Consider the following 18,653-nt stretch of genomic DNA (forward strand, 5'->3'; position numbering starts at 1 on the left):
GAGGCCTATATTAAAGAGAAATAATGAGAGTAAATTAGACATCAAAATATAGATGAAATATACTAAATTCCGGTAAATGACAGTTAATACACATTTGTCAATGTTATGAGAATTGGAGGTTGGGCATCAATGCCAGTATTATACAGCCAGAGACTGATTGCAGACAGCCCGACACTTTCAGGGATGAGTCGTAGACACGAGACACCCAGGGAATGAGTACTTCCAGCAGTTGGGATTTGGCAGCTAGCATTTTGCACAATTCTCTGAAGCGCTTATCTGGGCCAGGGTATTATCACTCTGTATGAGTCACATTGCATGGGATACTTTCTCCAGGGAAACAGGGACACCTAGTTTGCTTTTTTTTCCTTTTCATTTAGCAGGGGGAATGGTAGGCTGGCAAGACACTCTTGCAAATTTCTGTTGATGCCGTGGATTTGGATTTGTGTGGCTTCTTACAAAATCTCATGAATTTATGATTTGCTGACTTTGAGTCACAGATTGCAACAGCACGGTGTGTGTGTATATTGACAGGATAGTCCTACTTGTCCATTGGCATGTCAATGCTTGGACCAGGAATATATTTGGCTTGTCACCCTTTTCATAGTACTGTGCATGTGTGAAGCAGAGTAGTCACACTATTTTGGTTATGAGGAGGGAATCCAGTTCTTTTCTGCTTGTACAACGGCTTCCCTTTAATGCTAGCTTTATACTGTTGTTCAGGGGTCCATGGCCTTTCTTCCAATGCATTCTGGGAAGGCTTTTTATTTACATCTTGTGAAGGTAATAATCTGGCATTGAGTTCTGCTTTTGCTCTTACCCAGAGCAGGATGGGAGTTATCTCAGGAACCCGTTCTTGTATAGTTGCCAGCTTTGTAAAACCCCTATAGATCACACTCCTTATTTAGAAGACATAAGATCACGAGTCAGGTCATGGATTCAAGCCCCACTCCAGAGACTTGAGCACAAAATCTGGTCTGACAGCCCAGTGCAGTGCTGAGGGAGTGCTGAGGGAGTGCTGTATTGTTGGAGGTGCCATCTTTCAGATGATATGTTAAACCGAGGCCCTCTCAGGTGGACATAAAAGGTCCTATGGCATTATTTTGAAGACAAGCAGAGGAGTTCTCCTGATATCCTGGCCAATATTTATCCATCAACCAACATCACGAATGCAAGATAAGAACATAAGAAGTAGGAGCAGGAGTAGGCCATACGGCCCCTCGGGCCTGCTCCGCCATTCAATAGGATCATGGCTGATCTGAATCTAGACTCACATCCACTTCCCTGCCCGCTCCCCGTAACCCCTAATTCCCTTATCTGCTAGGAAACTGTCTATTTCCGTTTTAAATTTATTTAATGTTGCAGCTTCCACAGCTCTCTGGGGTAGCAAATTCCATAGATTTACTACCCTCTGAGTGAAGAAGTTTCTCCTCATCTCAGTTTTGAAAGGGCAGCCCCTTATTCTAAGATTATGCCCCCTAATTCTAGTCTCACCCATCAGTGGAAACATCCTCACCGCATCCACCCGATCAAGCCCCCTCACAATCTTATATGTTTCTGGCCATTATCTCATTGCTGTTTGTGGGAGCTTGCTGTGTGCAAATTGGCCAAAGCATTTCCTATATTACATCAGTGACTACACTTCAAAAGTACTTCATTGGCTGTAAAGCGCTTTGGGAGATCCTGAGGTTGTGAAAGGCGCTATATAAATGCAAGTCTTTGTTTCTTTTAAGGCTGTGTGGCTTATACGCCAGATTTTACAATGTTTCCAGAAATAAACATGATGGCTACAACTTTTGAAGTGAAGTGTCAAATAATCTTTTTTAAAGAATTTTGAAGCTGAAAAGCAACACATTATTTGATTGTGAATGTTCTAAAATATGCTTTCTCTCCTCAAATGTCAGATTATCAAAATCACTTCTACTTCTACTCCAGAAATTATGGTAACTATGAACTCATCTTCATATTAAAACAATATACTGAAATGGGTCAGCTGTGTAAAAAGCAGAACTCCTGTCCCATGTCAATGGGATGCTTTGTGAAAAACTGATTGAAACAGTTTCAAGACTTATTAAAACCCTGCTTGTTTAAATGTTTGTCTTTTGTAACTTTTATTTTTCAAAGTCTGACTCTCATGCAAGTGTATAGTAAGTGGCAGCTGCGTTGCAAGACTGTTTAGTTGTGAGAGGAGGGGAGGGGGCACCCCAATGGACTGCTGTTTCCTTTCCAGTCTGGCCTGACCCCAAAGCACTGGAGGGGAGGTTTCTGGAGAAGGGTGTCAGCAGATTACTAACAACTTCTCTCCACATCAGGAAATGGTTTGACCCAGTCTGTTTGTTCCAAACTGGCTCTTTTTTGCAGGCTGCAGATTCTGCATCTGGTGTCTTTAGTGGAGTTTCTCTCTCTCTGTATCATCTAGATCTTTAATGGAATAGAAACGTTTTCTGTGTGTGTGTGTGGAATTCAGCAGAGTGACAAGCAGGGAATGGCTCATCATACCAAATCTCCATTAAGACGGTCCCTCAGCGAACACATTAAGGATTCTACCAACAAAGCGTGGGATATAATCTGGAAAAATACAAGGGAGAAAAGACTTTCAGGTCAGTGCGTCTTCTCATTCTGTTTCTAGTGATATATTCCTCTGGAAGCATGCTGCTCAGTATATAACAGTAATACTGATCATATGACTAAGCTGTAATACTTCCAAGGCTCAGCTCACTTCCTAACACTGATATCTTAATAACTGAGCAGATTCAGAGAATGTGTTAGCTCAAGAGTGACAACTTCTCTGCATTACTATGCCATTGGTATCTTTTGATGGGTTGTTAGCAGGAGCTTCACTGAGAATATTACCTGCAAATAAATCTTCCATACAGCGTTGTGTTTTTAATTGCCGAGGGATAGTCACTAGGACGTATGTGAGTCACATTTTGAAGACTCATGATGCTCAGTCAACCTTCAAGTAAGATTTCTGCATCTGTATGTTCGAGCGTGACGTCAGTTGATCCTGATGACCACGAGAAGGAGGGCAGGGAGGAGATAGAGGATAAACTTGTTAGTTTGTACACCTGCACATGAAAGTTTGTTCGCCTACACCTATGCAAGTTGAATCTTGAATGTTCAAAATTTATTACTAATTCTGGACACCAATTTCACCCCCCGCTCCCCCCCCCCCCACACCCCCACCCCCACACACACACACTTCACACCTCCTCCTTCTCCTTCCCTGCCTCCTCCCACAAACAAAAATGTTCCCTGTACCTGGGACTGATATTTTGCAGTTTCTTTTTTTTATCCCTTTTTGTTGCACATAAACTAGGCTTTCAATTGTTCTGGAGCGCTGCATTTCTGCCTCCCATACAGTCTGTGAAAATGGTTTGTCAAACCACAAGTTTTTAACCATTAGTATTGTTATCTGAATGTGGACAGAATTAAAATGAATACGGTACTTATTTCACAATATATGTAATTCAGTAAAAGCATCATCCATTCCTACGGCATTTTATTATAGTAAGAATGGTTCAGTGAATTTATCCAGTGAGTAAAGAACAGGAATGTCCCAGATTTAATTCACAATCTGTGCTGAGTTAGTTGATCTCAATCAGGTAGGAGTAGGGCCATTATAATTAGCCTTAGTGCCTCTGGATTAGGGTGAGAATATTCAGCTCTGGTTTGCTCTGCAGCAATGCCTGATGGAAATATATGTTTGGACATTGATTGAGGACAGGATCAGACTTGGTTCTGATACCTCCTCCCCACCCCCATGGCCAAATAGATTGCTGACCCTTACTGTCAGGGCTCACTAATTAATAAAGGCCACTTCAGAAAGGTACCAGATAGCAAGCAGTGCCAGTGAAAATTTACTGCAATAAAGAGTCAATGCCTTCGGGAGAAGAGGGGAAAGGAGAAAATGGGTAAGGGGAAGTAATAGACAGCTGGAAGTCACCTAATATTCATCCTAATTAACAGGTAGAGGTGATTTATATGTAAAAAAGAACTTGAGAATTTGCTTTTAAGTAGCACCTTAACATGTCCTCAGCAAACGCCAAAGTGCTTCTACAGCCAATGGATTACTTTTAAAGTCTTACATAGAATTTACAGCATGGAAACTGGTCTGTGTCAGTGTTTATGCTCCACACGAGCCTCCTCCCACCTTACTTCATCAAATGTTTTTACGTAGGTAAACATGACAGCCAATTTGCACACGGAAAGATCCCACAATTAGCAAATGAATGAAATCATTAGATAATCTGTATTTGGTGGGTGTTGGTTGAGGGAGGAATGTTGGCCAGGACACCAAGAAAACCTTTACTCTTCTTCAAATAGTGTCATAGCTCTTTTACGTCGAAAAGAGCAGGCAGAGAGGCCTTGGTTTAATGCCTCAGTCAAAAGGTGGCACCTCCAACAATGCAGCACTCCCTTAGTGAAGCACTGAACTGTAAGCTTAGATTGTGTGTTCAAATCCATAATGGGAATTATAGAATGTATAATCAAGATCTGGGAGTCAATTATGGCTGTAGTCCAACCAAGATTGTTTATATAAAAAATGACAGTTGCCCAGAAGTGAGCTGCATGCTGGAGTCTAATTGAGAGATTCAGATGGTTTCTATGTATAATAATGTGCACGTAGGAGTGAGTTACAGGCTGTAATCTAATTATGGTATTCAAATAATGTCATAAACAGTGCTTGAGGGATGTACGGTCATTCTCTGAGTCTTTGAAATTAGACCGCTGCCTTCAATTCCTGGCAATGCTGCATATCTTTTCATATTCTCACAGGTTTTCTGATTTTGGGGTTTGAAAGTATGTCTATGTGATACAGGACATTATGTAGAAAGATTAACAATATTATTTGTTCTAGGATTTTTTTTAAGTTAATTACAACAACATTTTATGTCAGCCATATCGTTTGTACAAATGAAATTATTTACTAGTGTGGTGCAGTTACACAGTACATTGGAGCTATGCCACAGGTTGACAGAACACAAACTCAGGATGCGTAAATCCCCTCAGTCAGTTATTAATCTTCGTCATGCTGTTGTGGGAAGATGCCAAATGGAGACCAGGAGTTTCAATCCTTCACAGAGAGATGGAGACAATCTATGTTTATATAATGCCTTTGAAGTAGTAAAACATCCCACGGTGCTTCATAAAGAAGAAAAGGTGCAGACACGGAGCCTTTGCAGGAGGGTTAGGAAAGGTGACTGAAGGCTTGGTCAAAGTCATGTATTTTGAGAAGGCTTTTAAAGGCGGGGCGGGAGATAGAAAGGCAGAGGAATCTGAGAAGGGAGTGCTCATGATTAGGGTGGAGACACCTGAAGGCTCTGTCACTGAGAGTAGGAACATAGGAACATAGGAACAGGAGTAGGCCATTCAGCCCCTCGAGCCTGCTCCGCCATTCAATGAGATCATGGCTGATCTGCAACCTAACTCCATAAACCCGCCTTTGGCCCATATTCCTTAATACCTTTGGTTAACAGAAAGCTATCAATCTTAGATTTAAAATTAACAATTGATCTAGCATCAATTGCTGTTTGCGGAAGAGAGTTCCAAACTTGTACTAACCTTTATGTGTAGAAGTGTTTCCTAATTTCACTCCTGAAAGGTCTGGCTCTATTTTTTAGACTATGCCCCCTAGTCCTAGAATCCCAAACCAGCGGAAATAGTTTCTCTCTCTCTACCCTATCTGTTCCCCTTAATATCTTGAAAACTTCGATCATATCACCCCTTAACCTTCTAAATTCAAGGGAATACAACCATAATTTGTGTAATCTCTCCTCGTAACTTAATCCTTGAAGTCCGGGTATCATTCTGGTAAACCTACGCTGCACTCCCTCCAAGGCCAATATGCCCTTCCTACGGTGTGCTGCTCAGAACTGCACACAGTACTCCAGGTGTGGTCTAACCAGGGTTAGACCACACCTGCAGCATAACTTCTACCCCCTTGTATTCTAGTCCTCTAGATATAAAGGCCAGCATTCCAGTAGCCTTTTTGATTATTCTCTGTACCCGTTCATGACATTTTAATGATCTATCTACCTGGACCCCACAAGTCTCTTTGGACCTCCACTGTTTTTAGCTTTTCACCATTTAGAAAGTACCCTGTTCTATCCTTTTTAGGTCCAAAGTGGATGCCCTCACGTTTGCCTACATTGAAATCCATTTGCCACAGTTTTGCCCATTCACTTAATCTGTCGATATCCCTTTGTAATGTTATGCTTCCATCTACACTGCCTACAATTCCGCCTATCTTTGTGTCATCGGCAAATTTGAATATTTGACTTTCTATGCCATCATCTAAGTCATTAATAAATACTGTGAATAGTTGAGGCCCCAACACAGATCCCTGCGGGACACCACTAGTCACCTCCTGCCAATTTGAGTACCAACCCATTAACCTTACTGCCTGTCTCCTGCCGCTCAGCCAATTTCCTAGAGTAGAGTTGAGGGAGATGAGGGAATGCACTGGAGGTCAGAGTCAGAGCACCGGCGGAGGCCTGATGAGATTTAAGGCTAAAGAAGCTTGCAGAGGTGTGGTGGGGTAAGACCATGCAGGGATTTATAGATAAAGTACGAGGATTTTAAATTCAAGCCATTGGGGGAAGAGGAGTCAATGTAAGTGAGTGAGGATAGAGCTGATGAGCAAGCAGGAGCCATGTCCTCACCTTTTTCTGTTGTTTTTAGTTAGCTCCATTCCTGGAATACATAAGAACAACCATCTCCAGAACCTCCACTAATTGACTGCCATATTGTCAGTCATGTTCATTTTGCCTGCAGCATACACAGCGCACAAAACTCATCAACATGTACGCTTATTAAATCTTTGATTATGTGCTTGAAAAAATTTCCCCCTAGCGTAAGTCCTTTGTGAAATGCAAAAGTTTCAGTACCCTGTCTTTAAAAAAAACAATCTGGCACCTAAATGGCACCTCCGCTGTGAGGCTGCATTGCAGTTACGTTAAAGATATTACAGCAAAATGTACACACTAGTAACGTGCTTGGCTTGGACTCGAAAATATAGTTGTTGCTTTAAACCATACTCATAACTCAAGCGAGCACAACTTAGGTCACCTTTTAGGTCAGTGAAAAATAATAAATCTCTGCATTTTATGACATAAAACACATAAACGTGAACCATCCGGCTCACCAGTGTGGATTTGAGTAAGAGCAGCACATCTGCGAATAAAGTAACTGTGACCGGTGACTGTTTAAATTGGAGCTGACTGTTTCATACTGGATAATACAGTGTGCTTGAAGGCTATGAAACAACAACAGGTCAATATGGCATCATAAACTATAAGAGCAAAGCTTGACTTGTTCATCAACCTCAGGTCAAACTGGGGATCTATGGCAGTCCTCGTCACTTACACCGTCCCTGCTCATCACAGGCAACTGCCAATATCGAGAAAATGGCGCTAACCATTTGCCATTTCCACTGAAGCCAAGTACAAAGGCTCCGTTATAACACATTAAGCGCGCTGGCTTTTTTGTGCAATTTAATAAGCTTTTTGCACCTTGTTATCATGCTGTATTTGCATTTACATCCCGCTGTGGATCACTCCATGTGGTTTTTTTTGCGGGTCTCAGCGGGATTTATTAAGTTAGATTTGGTGGTCATTGGTGTTGTAAATTTCACTCGTCCACTGGTAGATGTAGGAGGGAGCGTTTCCCTGATATTGGAGATGAACAGAGGGACCGACATGGTCAAACACAGGGAAGTGCACGTTGATTGTGGAGAGAATCTCACCTTCTGTGAAGGGCAGCACCTCCTGTGGAGAAATAGTCGTTTCAATAACGGCCTCGGACATTTCCTGTTCCCGTTCTCTTTCGGTGTCTCTGAAAGAAGATACACCATTCAATGATTATAGTGGGCTAATCGTGTTAAGCGGTGGGGACGGTACTGCCTTGGAACGTACTCCAGTGTCGGTCTTCCATATAATATATTCAAAAAGAGCTTTTTATTTTTCCTTTCTTCAGCTTAATGTTTCTCTTGCTGATGGGGATGTCATAACAGACAATGACAATTGGCTGCTTTCTATGTATCACATGATTCAGCCAGAAGTGATACAGTACATGGTGAGCCAGCAGAGATTTCAGCATTTATTGTATTGACTGACACAGAGAAAATACTGCATAGTTTCTAAGCATCTATAATATGTTAAAAATATAACGTGCACGCTTCCTTGTCTACTTCATATTGTCACATTTTTGTCAGTTTCATGTCAACTTTTTCCTATTATAAATTCCTATGTCCACATTTATAATGCAAACTTGTCACACTGTAATTCCTGCCAGTGGTGATGCTGCAACACCTTTGTTTACCTCTCCCAGACCCCCAGCCTGCACTGCAAGAAACCCCTATGCTCGAACCAGTTCTACTTCACAGCTTCCCAAATTGCTATAGGTTTTGGTATTATGAATAATATTAAATCATAGTATTAAATAAAACTAAGGACAGTATGCATGACTTTAAAAGGGTGATTGAATTACATGTGTGCTCACTGGCTAACGATTCCCTGCCCTGTAAACCAACGTCACCTGAAGGCTACACCTGGCCTTAACTCCATTGCAATTTGAGATTGCGTAGTATATTCGAAATTTGAAGTGCATGGTAAAGAAATGTATAATGTCCTGAACTGCCAGCAAATTTTAGTATCATTCTTGCCTCTCTTTTATTTCCCACAGTTTTTCTACAGCTGCTGTGTTTAGAAATTGATTGCCAGCGAAAACAGTACAAATATGTAGCTTGCTCGTTTGTTTAGCCGGTGATCTCAGCTTGCTTTTCCAGCACTGATAAGACAGGGAAAAAGCAACAAATCCTGGAAATCTAAAACGTTTTAAAAATATTTGGGGAATACATAGCAGGCCCATGAGCACCAATAAAGAAAAAAAGATAGGTTAATATCGGGGGTAAGGGGTGGCAGGGGTGGGGGGTGGACTTCCGCAAGGATTCTCCCACTTGTCTTCCGTAACTTTGCTGGAAAAACTGCGGAAACTCCGGGAAAATGGCGTAAAGACAATTGTGCTGACTTTCCAGGGTGTCCGCGACTCTTCCACCGGAGTTACGCCAGATGAGTAGGATACTGTCTGCGGAAATTCACTCCCCCAGGATTTCTTGAGAACTCAGTCAGTTTTAACAAAGACTCTACGCCAATGTCTTCCTTTCTTCACATCCACTGATGGACCTATTATCCATTTACAGTGTCTTCAGGTGAAGTGGGGGCAAGAGTTGTGGTGGGCGGGGTGGGGTGGTGGAGGTGGTGCTGGGTATTTCAACAGCAGAAAATTCAGTCCCCAACTTTCCTGACATGTGCAGTTGCAGAGTGCAACCATGTTCCTGTTCAGTTTCAAGCTTCAGTGTGTTGGCTCCCCTAATGCAGAAAAAGGTCAAATCCAACCATTTCCAGATGGTTGGGAATCTCCCAAAGTTAAACATAGCCAGGGCAGGAGAGGGGGTGAGAAACAACATCCTCTGTTCATTATTTGTTTTGGTATTTTTGGTCTTGGGGTGGAGGGGAGAGTGATGACATATTCACGATCCTAATGAAGTAGTTTTTTAACATCCCATTTTAAATATTAAAAGGAAATTCATATTCTAATAGCACTACAAGAATCATGCAGCTCAGTTGTGAAAATGCATATTAAGCTATATTGTAATAATCTTTGCTTGATGTCGCTTCATTGCTAATTAAGAATAATAAAACATGGTAAGCTTTGGATTAAAAAGATATAAACAAAATTCAGCTTCTAAACAACCCACAAGTACTTGGTGGGCCAGTTCTCTGATTCCTTCCAAATGCTGCATAACTTTACTAGTTCCCCGAAGTTGCCAGGTTATTCCTTGTCCACAGCCTTGCCTGACTGTTCAGCACACCCAGCATTAAAAAGGCACTTCATTGCTGAGAGAGAGATAAGCCAGGCTGGAGTGCATCATTGTTTTAAAGGCACAGGCAAACAATTCAGTATTTTTGCAATGAGAACAGACAGTTTGCATCAGAATCTGTCATTGTGTTGAGCGTTTGGCAAACAAATAAAAATGGTTTATGAAGGCTGGGCCCCTATAAATCGCCTTGTTTCAGCTAGCAATCCTTGCTTGCATTCCAAGTACTGTTGCTGCTCTGCTTCCGTTCTCTGTCCCTTCATCCTCATCAAGCCCCTCTGCTTCTCTAATTACTCAATTGGGTCCATAATAACTCTGAATGATTTGTTATGTGTACAGTAACAGTCCGCTCTGGCCACCACCTGTTTGTACATGTTTATGATTGGTGCATTCGGCTACACCCATATGAACTGGGAAATGAATGGTTTAGCAGTTTCAGCTCTTCTTTGAAAGGCAAAATCGGTCATTGGAGGGTTGAAAGAAAGAAAGACTTGCATTTATATACCGCCTTTCACGCCCATCAGACGTCTAAAAGTGCTTTACAGCCAGTGAAGTACTTTTTGAAGTGTAGTCACTGTTGTAATGTGGGAAACGTGGCAGCCAATTCAATTCAATTCAATTCAATTTTATTTGTCATATATGCAGCAGACGTGTGTACTGCACAATGAAATGTTGATTTTTACGAGTCCTCCCAATTTGCGCACAGCAAGGTCCCACAAACAGCAATGTGATAATGACCAGATAATCTGTTTTTGTTATGTTGGTTGAGGGATAGATATTGGCCAAGGATGCCGGGGATAACTCCCCTACTCTTCTTCGAAATAATGCCATGGGATCTTTTACATCCACCTGAGAGAGCAAACAGGGCCTCGGTTTAACGTCTCATCCAAAAGATGGCACCTCCAACAGTGCAGCACTCCACTGGAGTGTCAGCCTAGATTGATGTGCTCAAGTCCCTGGAGTGGGAACTTGAACCCACAACCTTCTGACTCCGAGGCGAGGGTGCTACCAACTGAGCCACAGCTGACACATTACCAGCTTGCTGAGGAGCTGCTGCAACCTGGTAATGGGACAGTAGTTGTAGAAACAACATGATGCCTGCAACAATGATATTAGGGAACCTTAGGTGGAACATTCAGTAACAAATTGATAAAAAAATGTTAATGCAATTGCTGGAAATCTGAAATAAAAACAGAAAATGCTGGAAATATGCAACAAGTCAGTCAGCATCCATAAAGAGAAAAGACAGGTTATGACATTTTGAGTGAGTAAGCCTCTGTCAGAACTGATGAATGGTTACAAGCCCAAAATGCCATAACCTGTCATTTCTCTTTGCAGGTGCTGACTAATTTGTTGCATACAGGTAGACTATCCTTTATCCGAAAACCTCGGGACCAGCCGTGTTTCGGTTTTCGGAAAATTTCGGATTTCAGAAGGTATTTTATAAGACTGGGAAATTTGTCGGGGGTGGGGGTCGGCGGGGGGGTCGGGGGTCGGCGGGGGTCGGGGTCGGCGGGGGGTCGGCAGGGGGTCGGGGGGGGTCGGGGTCGTGCGCACGACTTACGCTGAACGAAACCTTTCGGTTTTCAGAGGATTTCAGTTTTCGGAAGTGCGGATAAAGGATACACTATCCCTTATCCGAAAGGGTGGGGGGTCGGCGGTGGGGGTCGGCGGGGGTCGGGGTCGTGCGCACGACTTACGCTGAACGAAAAAACCTTCGGTTTTTAGAGGGTTTCGGTTTTCGGAAGTTCGGATAAAGGGTAGTCTACCTGTATTTCCAACGGATTAAAAAACTTTCCCTTAAAAGTAACCAATTTCACCATTACAAAACACTCACAGTGTGCCAGATAAAACATCCACTGCCTTTCTGCTAACATGGTAACTTTCAAAGATGCTTCTGAAGGCCAGAAACTCAGCCTATCATCACCGTACAATGTTATATTATCCTTCGGGCAGAAACTGATGAGAATCATTGATGAGGGTCTCCAACAAGGTAAGTTTATTTTATTTTGATTACGCCTATGTGTCTTGGGACATTTGTCTACATTGAAGGTGCTATACAAATGTTGTTCATGAGAAATTCAATTTGAACTAGAATATAAAATACAAAGAAGTAGGAATGATGAAGCTTTGAAACAATCATTTCTATTGCACTTCAAATCATTGTTCATTTCACTAGTTTGTGATTATGTTATATAATACAACAGTTGCAGCTCAGAAATCGGGACGTTTTCAAAATGAGTCACATAAACAGGTAAATCTATTTGATGTGTTGTGCTTTGCAGCTTGTTGATTAAGAATGTGAGGAAACCCCTTCTTATTATTCCCTCCCATCTCCCTCTCACCACAATTCCCTCAATAATAAAATTCTAGGCTTTGCTCCCAAGGTAAGAAAATAATTCTCTTGGCAATCTTCATTTACAATTTGTGGACAATTTTGATAGTGGGGATATAAATGGGAGCTCCATTATCTTTAAAAATTAAAGTAATGGACAACCTTAATTAGGTGGTAAATGGGCTCAATTTAATTTAATTGGCCAATCTAAAGGATTTTGCAGCTGACACCTAACACAGTTAAATCTTGGCAACAAGTAACTGGTTTGCCAAGAAATGTTATGCTTCAATCAGGATACTGCTTGGAACAAGAGGCCTTTAAAATGCAATTTAAAAATGATCCAATTGGCTGATCATTGTACCACAGCCCACTGAATCATTCATTCAACAAATTAAAGATCAACTCTGAATAAGAACAAACCATCTGCGCAAAGTGATAAGATTTCTGATGTTCTACAATCTCCAGGTCAAATCTAACAGTGTGTTCACTCATTTTAACACACAGCACTAAAATGGGATTAGTGGGAACAAGTTTTATTTAGATCAGGAATTGTACACAACAGAAGTCATCCATTGAAATTCTATAGACGTAGAGTAAATGAGAAGAAGTTTGGTTCATTTGGCTGGAGCGCTGCTATGATTCTGTCCTTGATTATTTTTGCTTGCTGAAGCTTGAACAGGTGATTGAGTTAAATGAAAGTTGTGCATTGGGGACAGATGACATTTATTTCAATGCCTACTGCAGTGTTTTTTTTGTGTTTTTGGAGTTGTAGATAAGTTAGTAGCAGCACTTGGTGGCCTAGGAGTTGAGTTCTTCAAGGATGTGCCCATAATTGGGGTAACTCTCAGTTGTTTGGTGGTGTAAGTATGGGCTGTGTCCCTCTGTTCTTGCATGTGAATATGAATTTTAAAGTTGAAACTGCAGAGTGCTATGCAGCTCTGTGGCCTGACATCAATTTTAGAAGCTCTGTTGTAATTTTGTTTTCATTTTACACCTTTTGCCTCCCACTTCCAAGAAGATGTCAAATCCCAATTTTAGCACATCTTGTACTTGCCAATCAAACCTGGAAATACTTTTGAATTTCTCATCAGTCGCTTCCCAGTTCTTTGCCCTGTAAGGGTTAACTTGTGGCAAGTACCTAGAATGTAAAAACAATTGCATTCATTTTCCATGGGCTGACAGCAACGTCAGCAGAGGGCTAGTTACACTGACAGCTGAAATTAGGGGTCATTTGTTGAACTTTCCCCCCAGGACACAGGCAGAAGTAACTATCAAGAAAATATTGACATATCTGTTGAAAATCAGCAGGTCTTTGATTTTACAAACTGTAAAAATGTTGAACATATTGCCTCCTCCCCTCTCCTCCTCCCCACCCCACTCTAGAATTTTTATTTTACAATTGAATACATGAGTATGTGTGCTCTGAAAATTTGAGGTGATGCAATGATCTAATGTTTAGAATATATATGTATGAGTCATCCTACTTGGTTTGGGTTGAGCTCTATTTCAGTACTGTATAGCACATGATGTAATTCTGTGCAGTAGATCTGCCAGACTAGGCACCAAAAGTAAAGCTTGTATTATTTATCTTGTTCTATGTTGGAAAGAATTCATTTTCTGTTAAGTGAATATTGTATTAGGTTTAAAAAAAAATTTAAAAAATAATTGCAGTACAGGTAGACTATCCTTTATCCGAAAACCTCGGGACCAGCCGTGTTTCGGTTTTCGGAAAATTTCGGATTTCAGAAGGTATTTTATAAGACTGGGAAATTTGTCGGGGGTGGGGGTCGTCGGGGGTCGGCGGGGGTCGGGGTCGGCGGGGGGGCGGGGGTCGGGTGTGGGGGTCGGCGTCGGGTCGGGGGTGGGGGCCGGCGGGGGTCGGGGTCGTGCGCACGACTTACGCTGAACGAAAAAACTTTCGGTTTTTAGAGGTTTTCGGTTTTCGGAAGTTCGGATAAAGGATAGTCTACCTGTATTTATTTGGTACATTGTAAAAAGAGAAAATTCTGCTCCCCAAAAGTAGAAGTACCTCTGTGCAGGACTGATGCCCACCACGATGTGGGCCCTCTCCTGGTAATCATGTGTGTCCTCTCTCTCTCTATATGTTTGTCTATAAATCATTGAACCCCCCCCCCCCTCTAAATCAATGGAGAATAATGTTCCCCAGTTTTAGGCAAATAGGTGCCTTGAATGTGTGCTGTCAGACAATGTCCTGTCTTCCCTAGTGACTCTGTTGAATTTTGGGTGATTTATAGAAATATTATAACTGTACTAGGAGCCACCAGCCTCCATGTTGATGGTGAGGAACAACCAATAATCTGGAGTCAGAAAGCAGAGGATATAGACTCTGAGGTAAGGCTGAAGGTTTCCCAAATAAAGTGAGATGAGTCCATAGAGCAATTTGAATACAGGACAAGAACCTTGGACATTGATTTACTGGACTACAACAAGCCAGTGGCAAAGGTGTGCAGGAATGGAAGTGGGCTGCAGAATTCTAATTAGCTGAAGTTTGCATAGAATTACATAGAATGTACAGCACAGAAACAGGCCATTCGGCCCAACTAGTCTTTGCCGGTGTTTGTGCTCCACACGAGCCTCCTCCCACCCCTCTTCATCCAACCCTATCTGTTATGTTCATTAATAAATAGACATTCTTATTATGAACACAGCTAGCTTTTGCTAGTTATTTTATTGAGCACATGTGGACTTGTACAGCATCTTGTAGAGGCCTCCACCTTGACTGCTGACTTGTGGGTAGCCTAGCCTCATGGGTAATGTAGTCTTAACATAATGTATAGCTGGGTAGTGTTGTCTTATACATACAGCTATATACAGCTCTACTGCTCCACCTAGTGTCCACCACAGAATGACATGTTATTGATCACTACACTATCCACATAACCTTCTATTTATTTCTCCCCTGTGTATTTATCTAGCTTCCCCTTAAATGTATCTCTGCTATTCCCCTCCACTACTCCGTGTGGTAGCGAGTTCCACATTCTAACCACTCTTTGGGTAAAGAAGTTTCTCCTGAATTCTTATTCATGGCCCCTAGTGGAAACATTTTCTCTACGTCTATCTTATCAAACCCTTTCATAATCTTAAAGACCTCTATCAGGTCACCCCTCAGTCGTCTTTTTTCTAGAGAAAGGCGTCCCAGCCTGTTCAATCTTTCCTGATGGTTATAACCTCTCAATTCTGGTATTATCCTTGTAAATCTTTTTTGGATATTCTCTAACACCTCTATATCCTTTATAAACTGTGCGACCACAACTGTGCACAGTGCTCCCAAGAGTGGTCTAACCAAGGTTCTATACAAGTTTAACATAACTTCTCTGCTTTTCAAGTCTATTCCTCTAGAAATGAACCCTAGTGCTTTGTTTGCCCTTTTTGTGACCTTATTAACCTGCGTCGCCACTTTGTGATTTGTATATCTGTATCCCTAGATCCCTTGGCTCTTCTAGCCCATTTAGACTCTTATTTTCCAAGGAGTATGTGGCCTCCTTATTCTTCCTACTAAAATATACCACTTCACGTTTATCTATATTGAAATTCATTTTCCAATTGCAACCCCAATCTGCAAATGTATTTAATATCTTCTCTTATTTTGCCACAGCCCTCCTCAGTATTATCTATAACCACCCCCCTAAATTGGGGGGTGGTCTCAAATTTTGAAATTGTACTTCGATTCTTGAGTCCAAATCGTTTGTGTAAATGGTGAACAACACTGGTCCCAGCACCGATCCTTATGAAAGACCACTTCCCACCTTTTGCCAGTCTAAGTAACTACTCTTTACCCCTACTGGTTTCTGTTTTGTAGCCAGCTTGCTTTCCACAGCAACTTATATTTATATAGCACCTTTAACGCAGTACAATATCCCAAGGTGCTTCACAGGAGTGTTATCAAACAAAATTTGACACTGAGCCATATAGGGCAGAACACCAAAAGCTTGGTCAAAGAGGTAGGTTTTAAGAAGTGTCTTAAAGGAGGAAGAGAGAGATGGAGCAGTTTAGGGAGGGAATTCCAGAGATTCAGGCCTAGGCAGCTGAAGGCATAGCTAGCAATGGTGGAGCGCTTTAAAATCGGGGATGCTCAAGAGACCAAAATTGGAGAAACGCAGCGATGTTTGAGGGTTGTAGGGCTGGAGGAGGTTACAGAGATGGGGAGGGATTTGAAAACAAGGATGAGAATTTTTAAATCGAGGCGTTGCTGGACCGAGAGCTGGAAGCCAATGTAGGTCAACAAGCACAGGGGTGATAGGTGAACGGGACTTGGTGCGAATTAGGATACAGGCAGCAGTGTTTTGGATGACCACGAGTTTACATGGAGTAGAACGTGGAAGGCCGGCCAGGAGTGCGTTGGAATAGTCAAGTCTAGAGGTAACAAAGGCGTGGACGAGGGTTTCAGCCGCAGACGAGCTGAGGCAGGGGTGGAGTCGGGGGGGGATGTTACGGTGGTGGAAATAGGCGGTCTTAGTGATGGCGTGGATATGTGGTCAGAAGCTTATCTCTGCTACTTGTGCACTGACTCCACATACTCTGACCTTAATCATGAGTCTGCTTTGCGGTACGTTTGCGAATTGGGGGAAGGGTAGGCAGGCCGGTTGGAAAAAGTTGTAAATAGTGTGGATCAGCAGAGGAGGGGGTGCGGGAGGGAGGGGTGTAAGCTAGCAAAGTCTGAGGTGCATTAAAAGCCAGCACTATAGCAGCAGTGAGAGCATCGCCAGCTGTTGTTATCATAATCGCAGTAGCCAGATGCAGTGCATCTCTGTTGATGAGACACGCTGGCCCAAGGCCTATACAACCTGGGGGTTGAATGCAGAAATGAAAGACAGAAGCCAAAGAGAAATAATGAGAACATAAAGAAGCAATAAAAGATAAAAGACTTTTTTTTTTGTTGAGAATTTTTAGAACGTGTTACAATTTAAATATTAAAAGGATCAAGTAACTGTGAAAAGGCAACATCACAGAGGAATCAGCAGTAGTACATACCAAGCCTATAACCAAAGCAGAGATAAAAGGAAAACTGCAAATGCTGGAATTCTGAAATAAAAACAGAAAATGCTGGAAAGGCACAGCAAATCCAACTGCACCTGAAAAGAGAGACAGAATTTAATGCTCTTTCCATCTATTGGTTAGATATCCCAAGAGCCAGAATAGATCATTTGGCCCCTCGAGCCTGTTCCGTCATTCAATTAGATCATGGCTGATCTCCACTCCAGTAATCACCTAGTATTTTTTGTCCCTATCCCTTGATACCCTTCCCTGACACATCTGTCTGCCTCAGTCTTGAAAATTTCAAATGACCCAGCATCCGCAGCTTTTTGGGGGAGATAATTCCACAACCATTTTCTGATTTCATTCCAAAATAACCCAGCTCTAATTTTAAGATTATGCCCTCTTGTTCTATATTTCCCCCACCAAAGGAAATAGTTTCTCATTCTCTACTCTATTGAATCCCTTAATCATTTTAGATACTTCGATTAGATCACCCCTCAAGATTCTAAACTTAAGGGAATGCAGTGCAACTTGGCCTCAACTTAACCTTTAAGCCCTGGTATCAGCTGGTGAATCTGTGCTGTACCCCTTCCAAGGCCAATATATCTTTCCTGAGGTTTGGGATGCAGTGCTCCAGATGGGGTCTGACCAGGTCTCTGCACAACTGAAGCATCACTTCCTCACTTTTGAATTCCAATGACCCATGCGATAAAGGCCAACATTCAATTAGCCTTTTTGATTACTTTTTGTCGTGACCCTTCTGGAAGTGTATGTATTTGGGCATCCATTGGGCTTGAACACGATGCCTCCCAGGATGTAATTGCAGTAAAGGAATTTGTTTCTCAATTTTTCTTGACACCCATGTAGTTCGAAAAATAAACCGCATTGTTGGCTTGTAAGCTCCGAGCAAAACCTGTTGTTCCCAGCAATGCCCAATCTACTTTTTAACTATCTCACCACTCCTTTTTTCTGGGTTGTTTCCTACTGAAACATTTTATTTCCTCCTTGCCCTATACTCCTTGCATACTGTCTCCACAAATATCCATGCAGCTGTATAAAAAAAGTGCGTGTACTCCCTCACGAACTTGGGGCGGTCCTCACTGGGACGCAATGAGCCAGTGGCGTGCACACTGAGGAGGAGTCGGGCAGACAACAACTGAGAGATATACACGCATAGAAATAGACTCGAAGTATGAGAGAGACATGCGTGCACTTGGACAGAGAGAGCCAGAGCCTTGTGGAGACAGTAAAAGAGAACGAATGAATAGTCCAAAAAGTGCAGTAACAGAATAAATGTCAAAACGTGAGAGAAGTGCACAATTTGTAAGAAAATGGTGAAATAGCAAGACAGGACTTAAGACAGAAACCCAAAATGAAAGGTAAAAATAAATTTGAAAAATCAATGAAACAGGAAAAAGATGGAAAAACCAAGCCATTCTCCAT

At 42.1% G+C, this 18,653-nt stretch overlaps 1 protein-coding gene across 1 annotated transcript in view; it reads left to right on the forward strand.

The window, feature by feature from the left end:
- Nucleotides 1-2,263: 2,263 nt before the first annotated feature.
- The window catches only part of LOC147114142 (rho GTPase-activating protein 7), a 208,314-nt gene continuing 191,924 nt past the window's right edge, over nucleotides 2,264-18,653 (forward strand). The window contains exon 1 of the mRNA XM_085995769.1: nucleotides 2,264-2,597. Within this exon, the coding sequence (XP_085851895.1) occupies nucleotides 2,483-2,597 (115 nt within the window). The 5' untranslated portion in view covers nucleotides 2,264-2,482. The remainder of the gene's footprint in view (nucleotides 2,598-18,653) is intronic.

This window comes from Somniosus microcephalus, chromosome 8, assembly GCF_052327205.1.
Source record: "Somniosus microcephalus isolate GS21.2 chromosome 8, FLI_Smic_1.0, whole genome shotgun sequence".
NCBI classification, from domain to species: domain Eukaryota; kingdom Metazoa; phylum Chordata; class Chondrichthyes; order Squaliformes; family Somniosidae; genus Somniosus; species Somniosus microcephalus.